The sequence below is a fragment of the Capra hircus genome, chromosome 11, assembly GCF_001704415.2.
Source record: "Capra hircus breed San Clemente chromosome 11, ASM170441v1, whole genome shotgun sequence".
Lineage (NCBI taxonomy): Eukaryota > Metazoa > Chordata > Mammalia > Artiodactyla > Bovidae > Capra > Capra hircus.
Genome location: NC_030818.1, coordinates 29,007,291 through 29,023,161, shown reverse-complemented (window position 1 = coordinate 29,023,161; position 15,871 = coordinate 29,007,291). Strand labels below are relative to the sequence as shown.

General features: G+C 49.1%; 1 protein-coding gene across 2 annotated transcripts in view; it reads right to left on the bottom strand.

Moving 5' to 3' along the window:
* TTC7A (tetratricopeptide repeat domain 7A) overlaps positions 1 to 15,871 on the bottom strand; it is a 116,679-nt gene that overhangs the window by 80,458 nt on the left and 20,350 nt on the right. For both annotated transcript variants that reach the window (XM_005686573.3, XM_018055198.1), the window contains exons 4-5: positions 6,971 to 7,101; positions 4,691 to 4,806 (exon numbers count right to left, since the gene is read on the bottom strand). In XM_005686573.3, coding sequence (XP_005686630.2) covers positions 4,691 to 4,806; positions 6,971 to 7,101 — 247 coding nt within the window. The remainder of the gene's footprint in view (positions 1 to 4,690; positions 4,807 to 6,970; positions 7,102 to 15,871) is intronic.

Genomic DNA, 15,871 nt, shown 5'->3' with positions numbered 1-15,871 from the left:
CTCACTGGCAGTCAGGTGGTTAGGGCTTGGCGCTTTCACTGCTGCGGCCCAGGTTCCATCCCTGGTCGGGATATTAAGCTCCCACAAGCCATGCTGCTGCTGCTGTTGCTGCTAAATTGCTTCAGTCGTGTCCGACTCTGTGCGACCCCATAGGCGACAGCCCACCAGGCTCCCCTCTCCCTGGGATTCTCCAGGCAAGAACACTGGAGTGGGTTGCCATTTCCTTCTCCAGTGCATGAAAGTGAAAAGTGAAAGTGAAGTCACTCAGTCGTGTCCAACTCTTCTCGACCCCATGGACTGCAGCCTACCAGGCTCCTCCCTGCATGGGATTCTCCAGGCAAGAGTGCTGGAGTGGGGTGCCATCACAGTGCCATCAAGAACTGTTCCCTCTCCCAAAAATCTACTCGTCTGCTCCACAGGGTTCCCCTACAGGAAAAGAGCACCTCTTCTCCTGCGAGAGGCCCTGACAGGAAGGAATTTTTAAGCAGAGAGCAGGCATCAGCAAACTCTTTTCTGTAAAGGGCCAGGGAATAAATATTTTAGGATTAGCCATCCAGTCTCAAACCCAACTACTCAGTTCTGTGGGTGAGACAATATGCAAATAATGGGTGTAGCTATGTGCCAATAAAACTTTATTTGCAAAAACAGGGTGACAACAGTCTCCTGCTAAAGGGAAGCAGCCAGGTGGCAGCTGCCTGAGCAGTAAAAACAGGAACCAGCCTGCCAGGCCACCTTCTCACTGAAACTGAGGTTCAGTAATCAAAGAAGAACAAAAAAGCAGATGGTGGATGGAGCTAGAGCAAACAGGGTGCCACCCAATGGCCCCACCTCCCTGGCCTGGTTGGTGTGAGGCACCCAGGGGCACCCAGGCCAGTACCACCCTTGGGAAGAAAACTGCCTCGGCTCTCTGGGCCTCCTGATCCTCGCATCCCAAATGGGGACACCACCACCTCCCTGGCCTAGCACTTGAGAATTTTTTTTTTTAAGTGTAAATTTAAAGCTTGAGGCAGCAGCCCATCTAGCTGTGGAGTGCTTCTAAAAGATAATACAAATAAATGCTAATGACTTTCTAAGCAGCTGTGGCGAACAGGGTGCTGGGCTCGGTGTTCACATATGAGGGAAGAGCAAGCAGGGAGCCTGTGTCCCGGACCATCTCCCTTTTCTTACCGTTTGGAGGACAGGACTTGTGGGGCAACCCACTGCCTCTACCAGGAGGGCGGGATAGGGAGAAGGGAGGGGGCACAGATCTCCTTCAGGCTGGGGTCCAGCTGGGGCAGGACCACCTCTCCCCAGGCCCAGGCCCACCTCCGGCCATCTCAGCCACCTCTGCCTCCGGGGAGCAGCCTCGCCACCGCCTGCTCCGCATTCTGGGCAAGGACTCTGCTTCCTTCTCTTCCAGGTATTAAGCACTGAAGCTTAGAACTTCCAACACCCCAAATGGGATGTGGCTCTGATGGGACTGGAATGCCTGCTGGATGGAAAAGCTGCCTGGGCCAGAAACCATGCCTCCATCCAGCTGATCCCCCTCAGAGTCCCACCCCAAACAAGGGCTCCATGTCAAACCAAGCTGAAAACTTTAAGTGCCTTTGCCTCCTCCTGAAAATTTACCAGCTGCGTTCAAGCTCCTTGGAGTTCCTACAGGGTCTGGAAAGTCTTTAACTCACTGTTTCCCAAGTGTATTTGGCCTTGGAGCGTCCCAAGTTCCCATCTAGAATCCTCAGCCCCATCCTATCTTCTGCCCCACCCAGACTCCTCCTGTCTCTGGGAATCTCCTTTCCCTCAAAGCCCAGCTCAAGGATGACTGTCCCAGCCACACAGCCCACCAAGTCCTAAGCCCACCCGCAGGTGTGGGCCTGGCCATCTTCCCCTGACCCCACAGGGAGCAACTTCATAGGGAAAAGAGATGAGCAAGGGCACAAAAGAGGCTTGCAACCAAGCCCTGAGTGGAAAACGCAGGCTGCGAAGCAGCGTACTATAAATTATGAGACTGTTTTATTGCTGTTTAAAAAAAAAGGAAAAAATACACCTGTATATCTATACATAGGAAAATGTGAAAAGACATATATCAAATGTTAATAGTGATTATCTGGAGTACGGGAGCCAGACAATTTTCTTCTGTACAGAGTCAGACTGTAAATATCTTAGGCTTGGAGTCATATAACTCTGTAGATGCTCTAACGCAGCCACAGATCTAGAAGATATCTACACCAACGGGAGAGCTATGTTCTAAAAGCAACTTTATAACAGCAGGTGACTGGTCAAAAGGTCATAATTTGCCAGTTTCTGATCTGAAGATTGAATATGTGATTTTTAATTTGTCTATTTTATATTTTTAAGTATTTTTCAAAATTTCCACCATAAACATATTACCTATATAAACTAGGAAGGAGGGAGTAACCAATAAATTGTTCATTTTGGGGGAGGGAGGGATAAAAATTAGGTATTTGGGATTAAAATACACATACTACTATATAAAAAATAGATAACCAATAAGGACCTACTGTTTAGCACAGGAAACTATAATCAATATTTTGTATTAACCTGTAAAGGAAAAGAATACAGACAAATACATGTACATATATGTATAACTGAAGCACTTGGCTGTATACTTGAAACTAACACAACTCTGTAAATCAACTCTATTTCAATAAAATTTTTCTTAAAAAAGCTTGTACTGCGCTGTAAGAGCTTACAAAGCAGCCTCTCCCACACATCTTGGTGGCACAGGAATGGAAATCCCTACGAGGTCCAAGCTGGCCATCTCTGTAGCTCAATCAGGACTTCCCTGTAGTTCAAACGGTAAAGAACCTGCCTGCAAGGCAGGAGACCAGGGTTTGATCCCTGGGTTGGGAAGTTCCTCTGGAGAAGGGAATGGCAATCCACTCCAGTATTCTTGCCTGGAGAATTCCATGGACAGAGAAGCCTTGCGGGCTACAGTCCATGGGGTCGCAGAGACGGACACGACTGAGCGACTAACACATACATGAAGTCTAAGCTGGCCATCTCTAGTGAAATGACCAATGCTTACCTTTTAATCCAGAATGTCCCTCCCACTGAAATAATGCACCCGTATGGTTCTGTTCTGGACTCTGGCATATGCTGAAAAGAGCCCAAGTCTGGAAGTGACCTATTTGTTCCTCAGTCGGGAACTGAGTAAACCAATTCCCAGTAAACTGAGGACATCTGAAGTCGGACATCTGAACTACAGGGTACTACAAATACCACCCAGCAGTGTGAAGAAAAGGCAGCTCTGATGCGGAACAATCTCCAAGAGATACATTTTAAGTGAAAAAAGGCAAATGGGAGAATACGCATTTTAAAGAGGAAGAAAATGCTACATGCACATGACCACTTGGGAATGCTGCTAACCGTCTTGGATGACACGAGATCCCAGGAACACTGCCTACAGAGGAGCCAGGAGGCAGGCGGTGGAGATGGAGGAAAACTTATTGTCCCCTGTACCTTTTTATTTTGGTATCTTGTGTAAGAGTCTTCTATTTCAAAAATGTGAAAAGAATGAATAAAGTGGAATTTAACAAAATGAATCACACCCAAAATGACACAGGGGCCTCACAGGACTCCAGCCAGTCAGAGCAACGAAAGCTGATCCTGACCCTGTTTCCTCACCTGTGGGGAGGAGGTAACCTGTGTGGCAGGCCCACCTCCACCTGGGAGGCTTGAGAAAGGCGAGGTGTTCACCCAACCTGCACAGTGACCAACTCCATTGAGCACACGAGTCCCCACTCCCCCAGGTCCCCTTGCCTGCCAGAATGTCCTCACGGCCCCAGCCCACGGTGTTTGCAGAAGGTGGTAATGATGCTGAGGGACTTGGGGCACAGGAAGCCCAGACCCCTATCTGTCAGTCTTCAGCCTGGTGGCGGCCTTGAGTCCTGTAGAACCGCCAAAGACCCAACGCCGCCAGCAACACACCCTCCTGGTTGAGTCGCCTCTTCCTCCATCTCCACCACCACCCAACACACCCCATGAAACACCACACTGGGTCTGGCACCTACCCCCCCAGCCCCACCCCCAGCAGGTGGGAACATCTACCAGGCTCTTCACAAGGGAGGGCGCCCTTCTTAACCCCAAGGAGCAAGAGACTAAGAAAGGGGTTCTCGGCCCATGTCTGTGCATCCCAAGCCCTCCAGTCAACACACAGGAGAATGAGCTTCTTGCCACCTCATCTGCAGGCAGTTGCACCCCCCAAAACGATGCCAAGCCTTTACTTTCACATCTCCCCTGGTATCTCACAGCCCCCTGAAAGATGGAACAAGCAGGAATTGCCTTTTCCATTATATTTTGGAGAGAATGAGGCTCAGGGAAGCAAAATGACTTCAGCCGACACTTCGGGCGACAGCAACCACAGCCAGACCGCCTGGCTCACCGTCCTTCCCTCTTCCCATACCCTGTCGGCTCCCAGAACCTCCTCTTCTAAAGACAACCATCCCGCAACACGTGCAGGCTTCACTGCTTCAGCAGCTTCCTGAAGCCCGGTCCCGCTCCCAAGCTCTTGGGCATGCTCATCTGACAAGACGGGAACAAGCCAACCCACCCCCCAACGCTGTCCTCTCCAGGGAGTCCACACACACGTGTCCAAGAGACAAGGGGGACCTGATTCAGCGAGACCAACGTGAGCAGCTCCCAGGACGGGAAGAAATGACCAGGTCCTGCTCTTCTGCCAGCAACCTACCCCTTCTTCAAGTGCGTCACGTAAGCGCTCTGGAGGGCGGCTTCCAGGAAGTAGGTGAGCTCGTAGTCGACCGGGTGCGAGCCTTTCAGGTGCCGGGATGTGGTGTTACTTGTGACCTAGCAAGGGAGACACAGAGAGAGCTGCTGTCTGCAGGTTCCAAGGCTGAGGGGCTGGGGCCAGGGTCAGTCCAGGCAGGGGCAGCGGCTCCAGCACCTCCCAAGCCCCCAGGCACCTCAGGGACACGTAGCGCAGTATTCAGACCAAACGCAACCTGATCTGCTTCCACTTAAAATAAGTCTACAATATAATACTTTCCAGCAATACTAACTGTTCACATGAAATGTTACAGGAGTATCTAAGGGAACACAGAGACTAGCAATGGTTATGGAAGAACCTCAGCATCCTCTATGCTTTAAACTGAGTGGATGGTTTCCTACCCACTAAGTATTACATTGTATGATTTGAAGACAGACTACATGTCATTTTATTATACTCTGTCAATCTACAATATATTAGACCAATGCTTTATCTAAAATGCTTTGATTTTGTATACCTTGACAAACTTTACTACCCTATGTAATAAATGTATATTTTTGTACTTGGAGAAACTGTTGCTAAATTTTAAAGTTGTTTGGTTTTAAAGGCATTGATAAGGGATATGTATGAAGCCCATGCTGTCTGTCAAATAAAACACTACCCTTCAGAATAAATAAATAAATAAAAAAAATAAGTCTAAACCATTCTCTGCATGCAAATGCCGGATGCCCACAACAGCCCTCCAATGCTGGTTTTATCTGCACTTCAGAGGAAACTGAGGCTCAGAAAGTGCCTGAGAACACAAAGCTGGCTTGAGCCATGATTGCAGACTCAAGTCTGGCCAGCTACACATTCCGGGCTCTGTATTTATTGGTACATTCATTCAACAAGCACTCAAGCGGCTACCAAATGCCAGGCACTGCACTGTCCTGTCACATACCTCAGAACAGCTGGATGGCTGAGCCCGGGTCTCTGGGGAAGCTGAAGAACAACTATATTATTAACTGAGCTGTCACTTAAGCTCAGCTCTGGGAGGGCCTGCCTTCACTACGCCACCTTCCTCTCTGATCCAAGGGGAAAAAAAATTAACGAGCCATCCACCCTATTTTTCAAAAACTGACATAGGTTTAAGAAGGATTCTTAGTTCCTCAGAGGATGGCGCTGGGTCTTAGATGGCATACCCAGTCTTGCCGAGAATGCACAGGGTTCCACCGCCTACCCTCCCTGGACCCACATAACCAGTTATCGAGGCCCATCTGTGAGCCCAGAGTCCCCGGGGTGCTGCCCTGAACACCATTACAGCTCATCGCCTACATGGTCCCCTTTACAGAGTCCAAAGGCCAGGCTTCTACTGAATGGGTGACTTTCTCTTTTTCCTGAATGCTTCCTCCAAACCATATGTAATTCAAATGTGAAGAGCTTCTAAAACACTGCATGTGACCTTGGCAGAGGTCAACTCAAGTCTCCACGTGGACCTGTGCCGGTGAATACACTCGAGTCCTGTTTCTGCAGCCTTAAGAATGGGCCTCTTCCCCACCAGGGGATCCAGTGAGGGACTCCCAGGGCACCTGAGAGTCGAGAAGAGCGTCTGGCCTGACTGCACCCCTCCAAGGGGAGTGGGTGGTGCTGACCAGTCGCTAAGTCACGTTCAACTCTTTGAGACCCCATGGACTGTAGCCCCCCAGGCTCCTGTGTCTGTGGGGGTATTTTCCAGGCAAGAATACTGGAGTGGGTTGTCATTTCCTCCTCTAGGGGATCTTCTGGACCCAGGATCGAATCTGTGTCTCCTGCAGTGGCAGGTGGATTCTTTACCACTGAGCCACTCAGGAAAGCCTTCCAAGGGGACAGGAGTGGGCAAATAGACTAACCTAAGCCTCATCTATTAAACAGAGATGACTATAATACTTACTTCACAGAGCTGTTGTGAGGGCTGTCTCAAACAGGGCTGTCAAATTTGGTCATACGAGCTGAGCTCATCAAGGAGTTTGCTGGCTCCCATAGACAGCGTGGACTCTTCTATTTATTAAAACAGTTTTCTGGCAGTAAAGAGTCTCATGCTAACAGGATCAGGATACTATAAGGAGTTTCCAGAGCATCTTAGGGATGGGTGCAGGGCCCTCTTTTCTAATTTGCACAAGCATAACCTATGGGGTTAGTTGGCGGGGCTGGAGGGCTGGGTGGTGCACAGATACATGTGCTCAGCAGAGGGCAGTGATGACGACGAGGTTGTCATTTCCAGCTTACCTTCTCCAGTTCCTGCAGGAACACCTGAGCGATCCAGGAGGCTCTCTCAAAACAGGTGATCACTTCCTCCTCCCTCTCAGTCAGGCGGGGGCGGGAAGCAATGGAGTTGGGCAGGCGTTCCAGGGAGAGGCCTGCAGGAGGAGGGGCGCACTTCGGACCTGCCCTGCTTGAAGGTGGGGGCGCCCAACTCCAGGCCCCTCTCAGGGGCCCAGGGTGGCCTCATCGCAGCCAGTGGGAAGCAGAGGTCCGGGGAGTGGGGGGGGAGGGCCTAAAGCAAGAATGGTATTAGCAGCGGCTGGCATCAAGCGGTGGACAGACAGCAGGCACCCGTGCCCCATGTGGGAACCACACTGGTGGTACCCGCATGCTGAGCTCCTCCCTGGCCTTCCAGACAGCACTCCACGAAGCAACCCTGACCCCTCCCGAGGCACTCTCCATGTCTGCATCCTGGAGCGGTTATTTACATCCAACTCTTCTCTCCCCCAGTAGTTAGGCTTGAGCAAATGAGTCTCTCTGGACTGTATCAGTGCCAGTCCTTGCACATGGTAGCTGCTCGATTACACAGCACTTACACACAGACCTCTCGAGGAACCAACCAATCTCTACCCCGCCTACGTTACACGCTCAGATCCTATGTGCCTGCAGGAGAATCTGCTGTTTTTGTGTCCCTGGCATTCACTTCCCATTCTTTCAGCAGCAGCACCTCACTTTCCCTTTGAGTGTCCATCCCGTAGCCTCAGCCCCCATGGTTCACAGGGTAAAGACCCCATCCCACCTCCAGGGCAGGCACGTGATCCAGGCTGACTTATCATCAAGCCCACAGTGATTGGCTAGGGTGTGCACGTGGCCAGGTGGGGCCAAGAGGACCCCATCCCAGAATTCTCACCCCTTCCACTGGGCTTGTTAAGCAGCTAAGAGGTCAGACTGGAAATGTTAGGGAAAGCTGACCTTAAAACGAAGCAACATAATGTGAATGTCATTAACATGAGGGTACACTTGAAAATGGTTAAGATGGTATATTTTATACATGTGTGTTTTCTTACCAAAATTTAAATATAAGAAAAGTGAAGTGAAAGTGAAGTCGCTCAGTCGTGTCCGACTCTTTGCAACCCCATGGACTGTAGCCCACCAGGCTCCTCTGTCCATGGGATTCTCCAGGAAAGAATATTGGAGTGGGTTGCCATTTCCTTCTCCAGGGGATCTTCCCAACCCAGGGATCGAACCCAGGTCCCTGCATTGCAGGCAGACACTTTTAACCTCTGAGCCACTCTAAAGTCAAAACAAAAACAAAAATCCCAAAACTATAAGAAACCAGGAAGAGAAAGCTGTGAAGGAAAACAACTATATTTTTATCTGTTGTTTTAAGACAGGAAAAAGACTGACTAAACTCTTAGTCATTAAAAAAAAAAAATGAAGTCTACACAGAGCAGAGATGAGACCTGATGGTAAAGGGCAGATTCCTGAAGAGTTTGAACACCTTGCCTGAAAAACTACACCCTGAAAACTTCCAATGTATGCACCAAAAAATCACTTCCCCTACTTCTCCCGTGAGGCAGGGGAGGGGTCAAAGTCTGCTTAAATTGTACTCCTGACCTGAGACAGCTGCCCTAGATGGCGGTTCTCAGTGGGCAGAACTCAGATTGTTCTCATCTTTGTGCCCACACAGTATGTGACATGTAGTAGGTGTTCAAGATGAACTAACTGAAGGAAGGGATAAAAAGAGAATCCTGAACTCTCTGCTTTTGGCCCTAACAACCAACTGATGACCACTTAACATTTCAAACCTCCTCTTCCCTCCCCCTCTCTTATCTCCTAATTTCGGGCTTTATCTCTTGAGTAGATAAAGAGATAAACTGCCTTCCTGTCACGTGCAGCTCATAGTTCTGCCTCCAGGCTCTCATCCATCCTGCTCATGGCTCCCAGGGTGGTCCTTCTAAAACTCTGCTGCTTACAACCCCTACAAGGGTCCCTGCTATTACAGCAAACTCCTGACTCTCTGTACCACACCCTCCAAGGTTCATCCCTGTCAACTGCCTAGCCTTGTCTCTCACCAACATTATAGATTAAATGTTTGTGTCCCCTTGAAAGTCACATGTTGAAAACCTAGAGCCCAAGGTGATGATATGAGGAGGCTAGCCTTGGGGAAGTGATTAAGGCCTGAGGCTGGAGTCTGCAGAGACCCCAGAGAGCTCCCTCAGCTGCTCCATCATGTGAGCACGCAGCAGCACGCTGGCAGCCTGCAATCTGGTTCAGCAGTAGAGAGCCCATCTGCCAATGCAGGAGACACACGTTTGACGCCTGGGTCACAAAGATCCCCTGGCAAAGAGAATGGCAACCCACCCCAGTAATCTGGCCTGGAGAATCCCATGGACAGGGGAGTTTGGCAGGCTACAGTCAGGGGTCTCAAAGAGCCAGACACAACTTAGCAACTAAAATCAATAACAAACAGTCTGGAAGAGGGGCCTCACCAGAACCTGATCTTGATTTCAGACTTCCAGCCTCTAGGACTATGAGAAACAAGTGTCTCTGGGGGTACAAGCCAGACAGTCTGTGGTGCTTTGTTCTAAGCCTGAGCTGACTAGGACACCGGACCTGCTGCACCCGCACCCAGCCTCTGCTCCCAGATGCTGACTGCTCAGACTGTTCCTCTTGCCTGGAATGTAAGGACCCCCAAAGTCCACCCAAAATTACAGCTCACCTTCTGCCCCACCGAGTGCCACCTCCTCTGTGGAGCTCCTCCTGGTACACCCTGGTATAATCAACCATCTCTCCTGGTCTATACTTTACATATTTCAGCCCCACCATTTTTTATACTTATTTATTTGTGTACATGTTTGCTCAGCCAGACTGTAGGCTCCTTAAAGGCATAGGCCTCATCACGTTCCCCTTTCTACAACCTGGCACACAGTAGGCACGATGCAAGCACTGGCTGGCTGAACAAACAACAAGCCCGATCTTGTCTGACAAAGTACAGAGTACTCTGCAAACACAAGGTAAGGAATTACTGCCTTTCTTGGCTAGATGTCAACCCATATGGATTCAGTGACCTTGCCCTCTGCCAGGATGGAGTGTGAACTGGTTCAAAGGTCGGGGTGCCTCAGTCTGGGAAACACTGGGCACAGGCCGTGAAGGCCCTTGCTCGACACAAAGACTCAGTTACCCGGGTCACCAAGTGTCAACATGCCTCTTGCCAAATGACTCAGAACCAGGAGAGGACTGACGGGGGAGGAAGAACAGAGGGTGAGCTGGAGGAGACGCAACCAGAAGGCAGAAGAAGGCAGGACCCCCGCATCACTGCTAGTGCTGGCCCAGCCTCTCCTCTTGAGACCCATGGCCGATGCTCCCTGAAGGACAGCGGGACACAGAAACTGTTCACACCTGGCCTGGAAGCCAAGCGCAGATGGCTGGAGGGCACAGCCAACTCCAGAAGACACAGAGAGGGTCTGCTTCCACACATCCTGTGCCCGTCCTCCCCGCCCCGGGCCAGAGATACGCTACTGGTTGGGTTCCCTACTGCCTTACCTCTGGGCCCAGAACTGAGATGGGTGATGCCAGCTGCCTGGCAGGTTCAGGCTGCCAGTTCCAAGACCCCAGTGGGCTGGCCGCAACAAAGCATCTGTCTGCGGGGCTGCTACCTTCCCTGCGCTTCATCCGTTTCCTCAGCTCCTAGCAGGGGTCTCTCCACTGTGCTTCTTGGAGAATTCTAAATCCATCCTCTTTGGAAGCTCACAGCGAAACCACCTCTTCCCTGAAGGCTTTGGAAGTCTCTCGACTCCAGAACCAGCAGAACGTTTTAGCTGCGTCTCCTCTGCGTGTGCCCTTCCCCTACACTGTCACTTTCCTCTGCCCATTTCTGGTTGATCTTTGCACCCAGCGAGAGCAAGACCTGGTGTTCAGTGAGTGGAAGGACGCATAGAGGAATGTGCACGTTCACTCAGGCAGAGTGCAGAGCCTGGTGAAGCTTCTCCCTCTCTAAAAAACAGTGCATGCTGAATTTATAAACAAACCGTAGCGTATTTATACAATGGAATACTACTCAGAAATAAACAACACAGATGAATCTCTCAGAACTTATAATTGTGCAGAAGAAGCCTGATATCAAAAAGTACAGGCTCTATGATTTCAGTTATACGTCATTCTAAACAAGAGCAAAATTATTACCTGTATTAATAGAAAAGAAGCAATCATTGCCTGGGGTGGGATTGGGGAAGGGACCAATAGGCAAAGGACCTGAGGGAATTTTCTGGGGTGATGAATATGTTCTTTGTCTTTACTGGGCTGTTGGTTACATGGGTATCTACATTTGCCAAATTCATCAAATTACACACTCAAGACCTAGGAACTGTATAAAAATATATCTAAAAACAATAAAAATATTCCTCTCTTAAAGGAAGCAATTATGACTCTAGGGAACTAATGAAGATCAAATTAGAGGGGATATAGTCATTGAAGTGGTGGTGTATGAAATAATTTCCAACATACAGAAGACCAAAAAGCTTCCTGGAGCTCCTCCTAGTGAGAGTCACGGTCCAATTACTGAGTTCTGTCCATAAAAAAAGGATTCTTTGCCTTGTATTTGCTCTTTGATTCAAATGAAGGTCCATTTTCCTGTCTATGAATATCTAATGGGAAATATACCAGGGACTCCAGGCCTCGAGTTTCTTCACCCTCCGCCCTGTGTGCGAGACCACACTAGGTCCAAGACGGAGACAGGCTGCTCCTGAGCCTGCTCCCCAAAGATCCCAGTGGATCCCAGCCCTGTCAAGTGTCAAGAAGCCAGGGGCTACCAGGAAGCACTGGGTACTACCTCCTGAATTTCCACTAGCAGAGGGGTCTTTCTGTGAAAACACCCTGTCCTATGAGAGAGGGGAGTTCCTCTTTCAAGAAGAACTCTTGCTTTCTCATGAACTCCAAACTTTCCGTTTGGAGGCAAACTGACCCTGGCACAGCTCTGGGCTCAACACACAGGCTGGCCCTGGCCTCATCAGTCTGAGTGATTCATCCCATCCTGGACGGCTGTTCTTCCAAGAAGCCCCGCCCTTGGAGCCTGGGGTTCTGGATGTGGAGATGGAGAACGTGATGCTTTCTGTAGTGGAACTTTCCAGATATGTGGAGCCCTCCCTCCTGCCTACCCAGCTGGTCAAAGAGTACAGGGCATGCAGGAAGGGCACACCCCATGGAGGTGGAGGATGACAAAGAGGAAGACATGCCGGGGACTGCTCCAGCCCTCAGAGGGGAAGCCTCAAGGCCAGGCTGGGAAGAGCTCTTACAAATCACACTCAAAAGCGGACAACTGTGGGAATACAAGATGGTAGAGCTCGGTTATTCCTCAGAAGATTAAAAACAGAATTACCATATGACCCAGCAAATTTACTTCTGGGTATATATACAAAAGAATTGAAAAAAAGGTCTAGAAGAGATATTGTACACTTATGATCATAGCAACAGTATTCACAATAGCAAAAAGGCAGAAGCAACCCAAGTGTCTACTGATGGATAGATAAAGAAAATGTAAGATATATATACATTGGGATATTATTCAGCCCTAAGAAAAAGAAATCCTGCCATATGCAACAACATGGACGAACCTTAAGGATATCATGCTAAGTGAAATAAGCCAATCACAGAAGACAAAGTCTGTATGATTCCACTTCTACAGGGCACCTACAGTAGTCAAATCAAGGACGGAAAGTAGAATGGGGACTGCAAAGGGCTGCGGGAGGCGAATGGAAAGCTGTTTACTGGACGCAGAGTTTCAATTTTGCAAGATAAAGTGTTCTGGAAATTGGTTGCACAACAACATGAATGTACTTAACACTACTGAACTGTACACTTAAAAATGGTTAAGATAATAAATTTTATGTGTATTTTACTGCAGCTGAAAGATTGTTGACGGTTAAGATGCTAAATTTTATATTTTACCAACTGAAAAAATTTAAGAAAAGAAGAGCAGCCAATTTGACTTGTATCAGTCTCTGAAAAGTGCATATACTTTGGCTTCACTCTACTTCTAGAAATTTATCCTTAAAAAGATAATGTATGCAAAAAAATTAAAAATTTAGCTTTAAGTATATCCAGTACAGCATTGTTATAATGGCAAAAAAAAAAAAAAAAAGAGAGAGAGAGACAGACTTAACCTACAGGTTCAATAACAGGAGATAAGTTTGCTAAACCGCAATAGATTCTTGCAATGAAATGCTATGATGCTACTTTAGTGTTCACATATACTAGAAACTAGCTTATAAAATATTAACTTCAAAAAACAAGTTACAAAATACACGAATGCATGAACTTATTTTTCTTTAAAATATAAACCTACAGGAAAAAAAGACTGGAAGAATATACCCCAAAATATTTACAGAGATCTAAGTCTCAGTTTCCCCAAACACAAAATAAGGTCGCTAACAATGACCACCTCATAGGCTGGCTGTGAACATTAAATTTGATGATATTCTGAAGAACAGAGCATGTGCTCTCAGAAAACATTTCAAGTAATGCTCAAAATGATCTCTTAGGTAGGGGTTTAGCCCTTCCCTAGAATGACAAACAGGCAATCTAACTCAGGGAGAAGAGAGTCCCTCCAACACCTCTCCACTCTAAGTGCCAGCCAGACCCAGGTCTTCCGGCTTCAACACCATCCGTCCTCTCAGCCCAGACTCCACACGTCTTTCCTTACTTACCCTCGATGACCCGCCAGCGGTTCCCAAATCTCAGGCTTCTGGCCACCCATGGGGGCCTGCCTTTCACATGTGTATCTAATGGCTGAATGACAGCCGTCTACCCTGGCACAGCTGGGCCATGGTGTCAGCGCTGGTTTCTCAAATGCACCCCTCTGTCCCCTGTCCACATTTCACACCCCCACCAACTACTCTCAGGGGTGGCCTCCAACGACGGAGGAATGGGCCACCAGGACATGATGCAGGGAGACGACACCCACTCCTTCACTCCCAGCTCCACGGTCTCCCTTCTGTGAGTCCGCCCACCTTCCTGCCCTGTTTTGTATCTCTCAACCCAGGCAGGACCTCAGTAAAGTCTTGCTGAGCACACAATGAACACACCAGCCCCTTGCAAGACGCCCAGACTGCTCATTCGTCGCCATCTGCAGGCCAGCCTCTCCCTCCAGGGCTCACAGTCTGGGGCCAGGGCTGACCCGTTTCCCACAAGGCAGATGGCCCACGCCCCTTGAAGAAGGAAGCCAAAATAAACAGCTAATTCCTGCCATACCAGGACTAAAAAAAAACCCCAAACCAAATATCCCCACCATATCCCACCCTAGGAGCTGCCTGGTGTTCTTTCATTTTTTCAAAGTTTTCTTGCCTGGAAAAAAATCCCATGGATTGAGAAGCCTAGCAGGCTACAGTCTTTGGGACCCTACTGAGTGAGCATGCACACATAAATGGTTACTTTTTAAAAAAAGGACACGTGTACATAAGCTTGAACTTACACACACACACACACACACACACACACACACACACACACACACACACACACACACAAAGCCATAAAATCCCAGGAGAGAGCAGAAGAGCTGGCGGTTTCAGAGACTGAATGAACAGAAAAAAAAAAATCTTGAGGAGTAAGGAAAAGATAATTCTCACAGCTACTTAATGTTTTTTACATTTTTACTTTAAAATTTTCACAGCACTTTCACAATTTAGCATCATACTGCAATATTTTGGGTGAACCAGGGCTATCTCCCTCCATGGCCAGGTCATCCTTTTATTAGCTGGCCAGGAGATAAACCTCCCAAAGTAGCCTCCCTGGTGCTGGACTGCGAGCAAGAGGCAAAGGGATTGGCTTGGCTAAAGCACAAGGCACCTCTGGCTTTCAAGGGGCCCACAAGCCCCAAACTAGGCAGCAGTGACTAGGTCTGTAGGGTTTCAGGCAGGACACATGGCCGCAGAAATGGGGGGTCACTGCTGCAAGGGCCAGAGAACAGGAAGCAACACAGGCTGGAGGAGAGAAGAAGTCATCTGCCAAAGAACTGCTGAGAGGTGGACAGCGACCCTGGGGCTTTCAGGGCTGAACTGGGTAAGGCTCAAGATGTCAAAAGAACAGGGCTTGAAGCATCATGCATGTCCATGAGAACTGGGGATGCCCTTAGAACTCAGATGAGCAGAAAAGAGGACAGTTCGTTACGTGGCTCCACAATGGCTTTGCCTAGACTGCTCCAGATGGGCCCAGACAGGGTGCTGGCCAACAGATGAGCCCAGTTTTACGGGAAACAGGCTGTGCCACACCCCATGGTATGGCCACCTAGGGCCAAAATTCTGGAACACCAGCAAAAGGGATACCACAAGCCTTCCTGCCGGGCTCTCGATGCCCCCTCATTTCCCAGTCCCTCCTACACACTCTCTTAGTTCCAGAAAGGTATGACTATACTCTACTCCAAATCAGTCACTTCCATTTCCCCAGGGCCTCCCTCTGGATTTTTCCTTTACCTGGAAGGCACCTCTTCCATCCATCTGCAGCTAATCCATCCTAAAGTTCAGCCTCACATGCCAGCTCACCTGGGAAGGCCCCACAACTTGCTAAGTCTCACTCACTCCCCTCTCTGGAACAGAGTGGGTCAAACAAGTTCTCCCTGGGCATCAGTGATTCTCCTACTTGGAGATGGGCAGCTGAGGAGCTGTAGCCCCCAAGGGGATTCAAAGACCGACCCTCCCACCCACACCAAGATGTCAAGGCAGAGCAGCCCACAGAACTGGGGGCAGCCACGTGGCCGGGACACCACAGCCAGGCAGCAAGTCTGGCATCTTGCCCAGCAGGCCATGGGAGTAAGCTACAGACCAGCCACCACTGGGAGTTCCCGTTTCCTGCTTTTCCCAAATGGTGGACTTCACTGACACTACAGCCTGCTGATGCACAGGCAGGGCCGGAAAGAGTGGCACTAGGCGG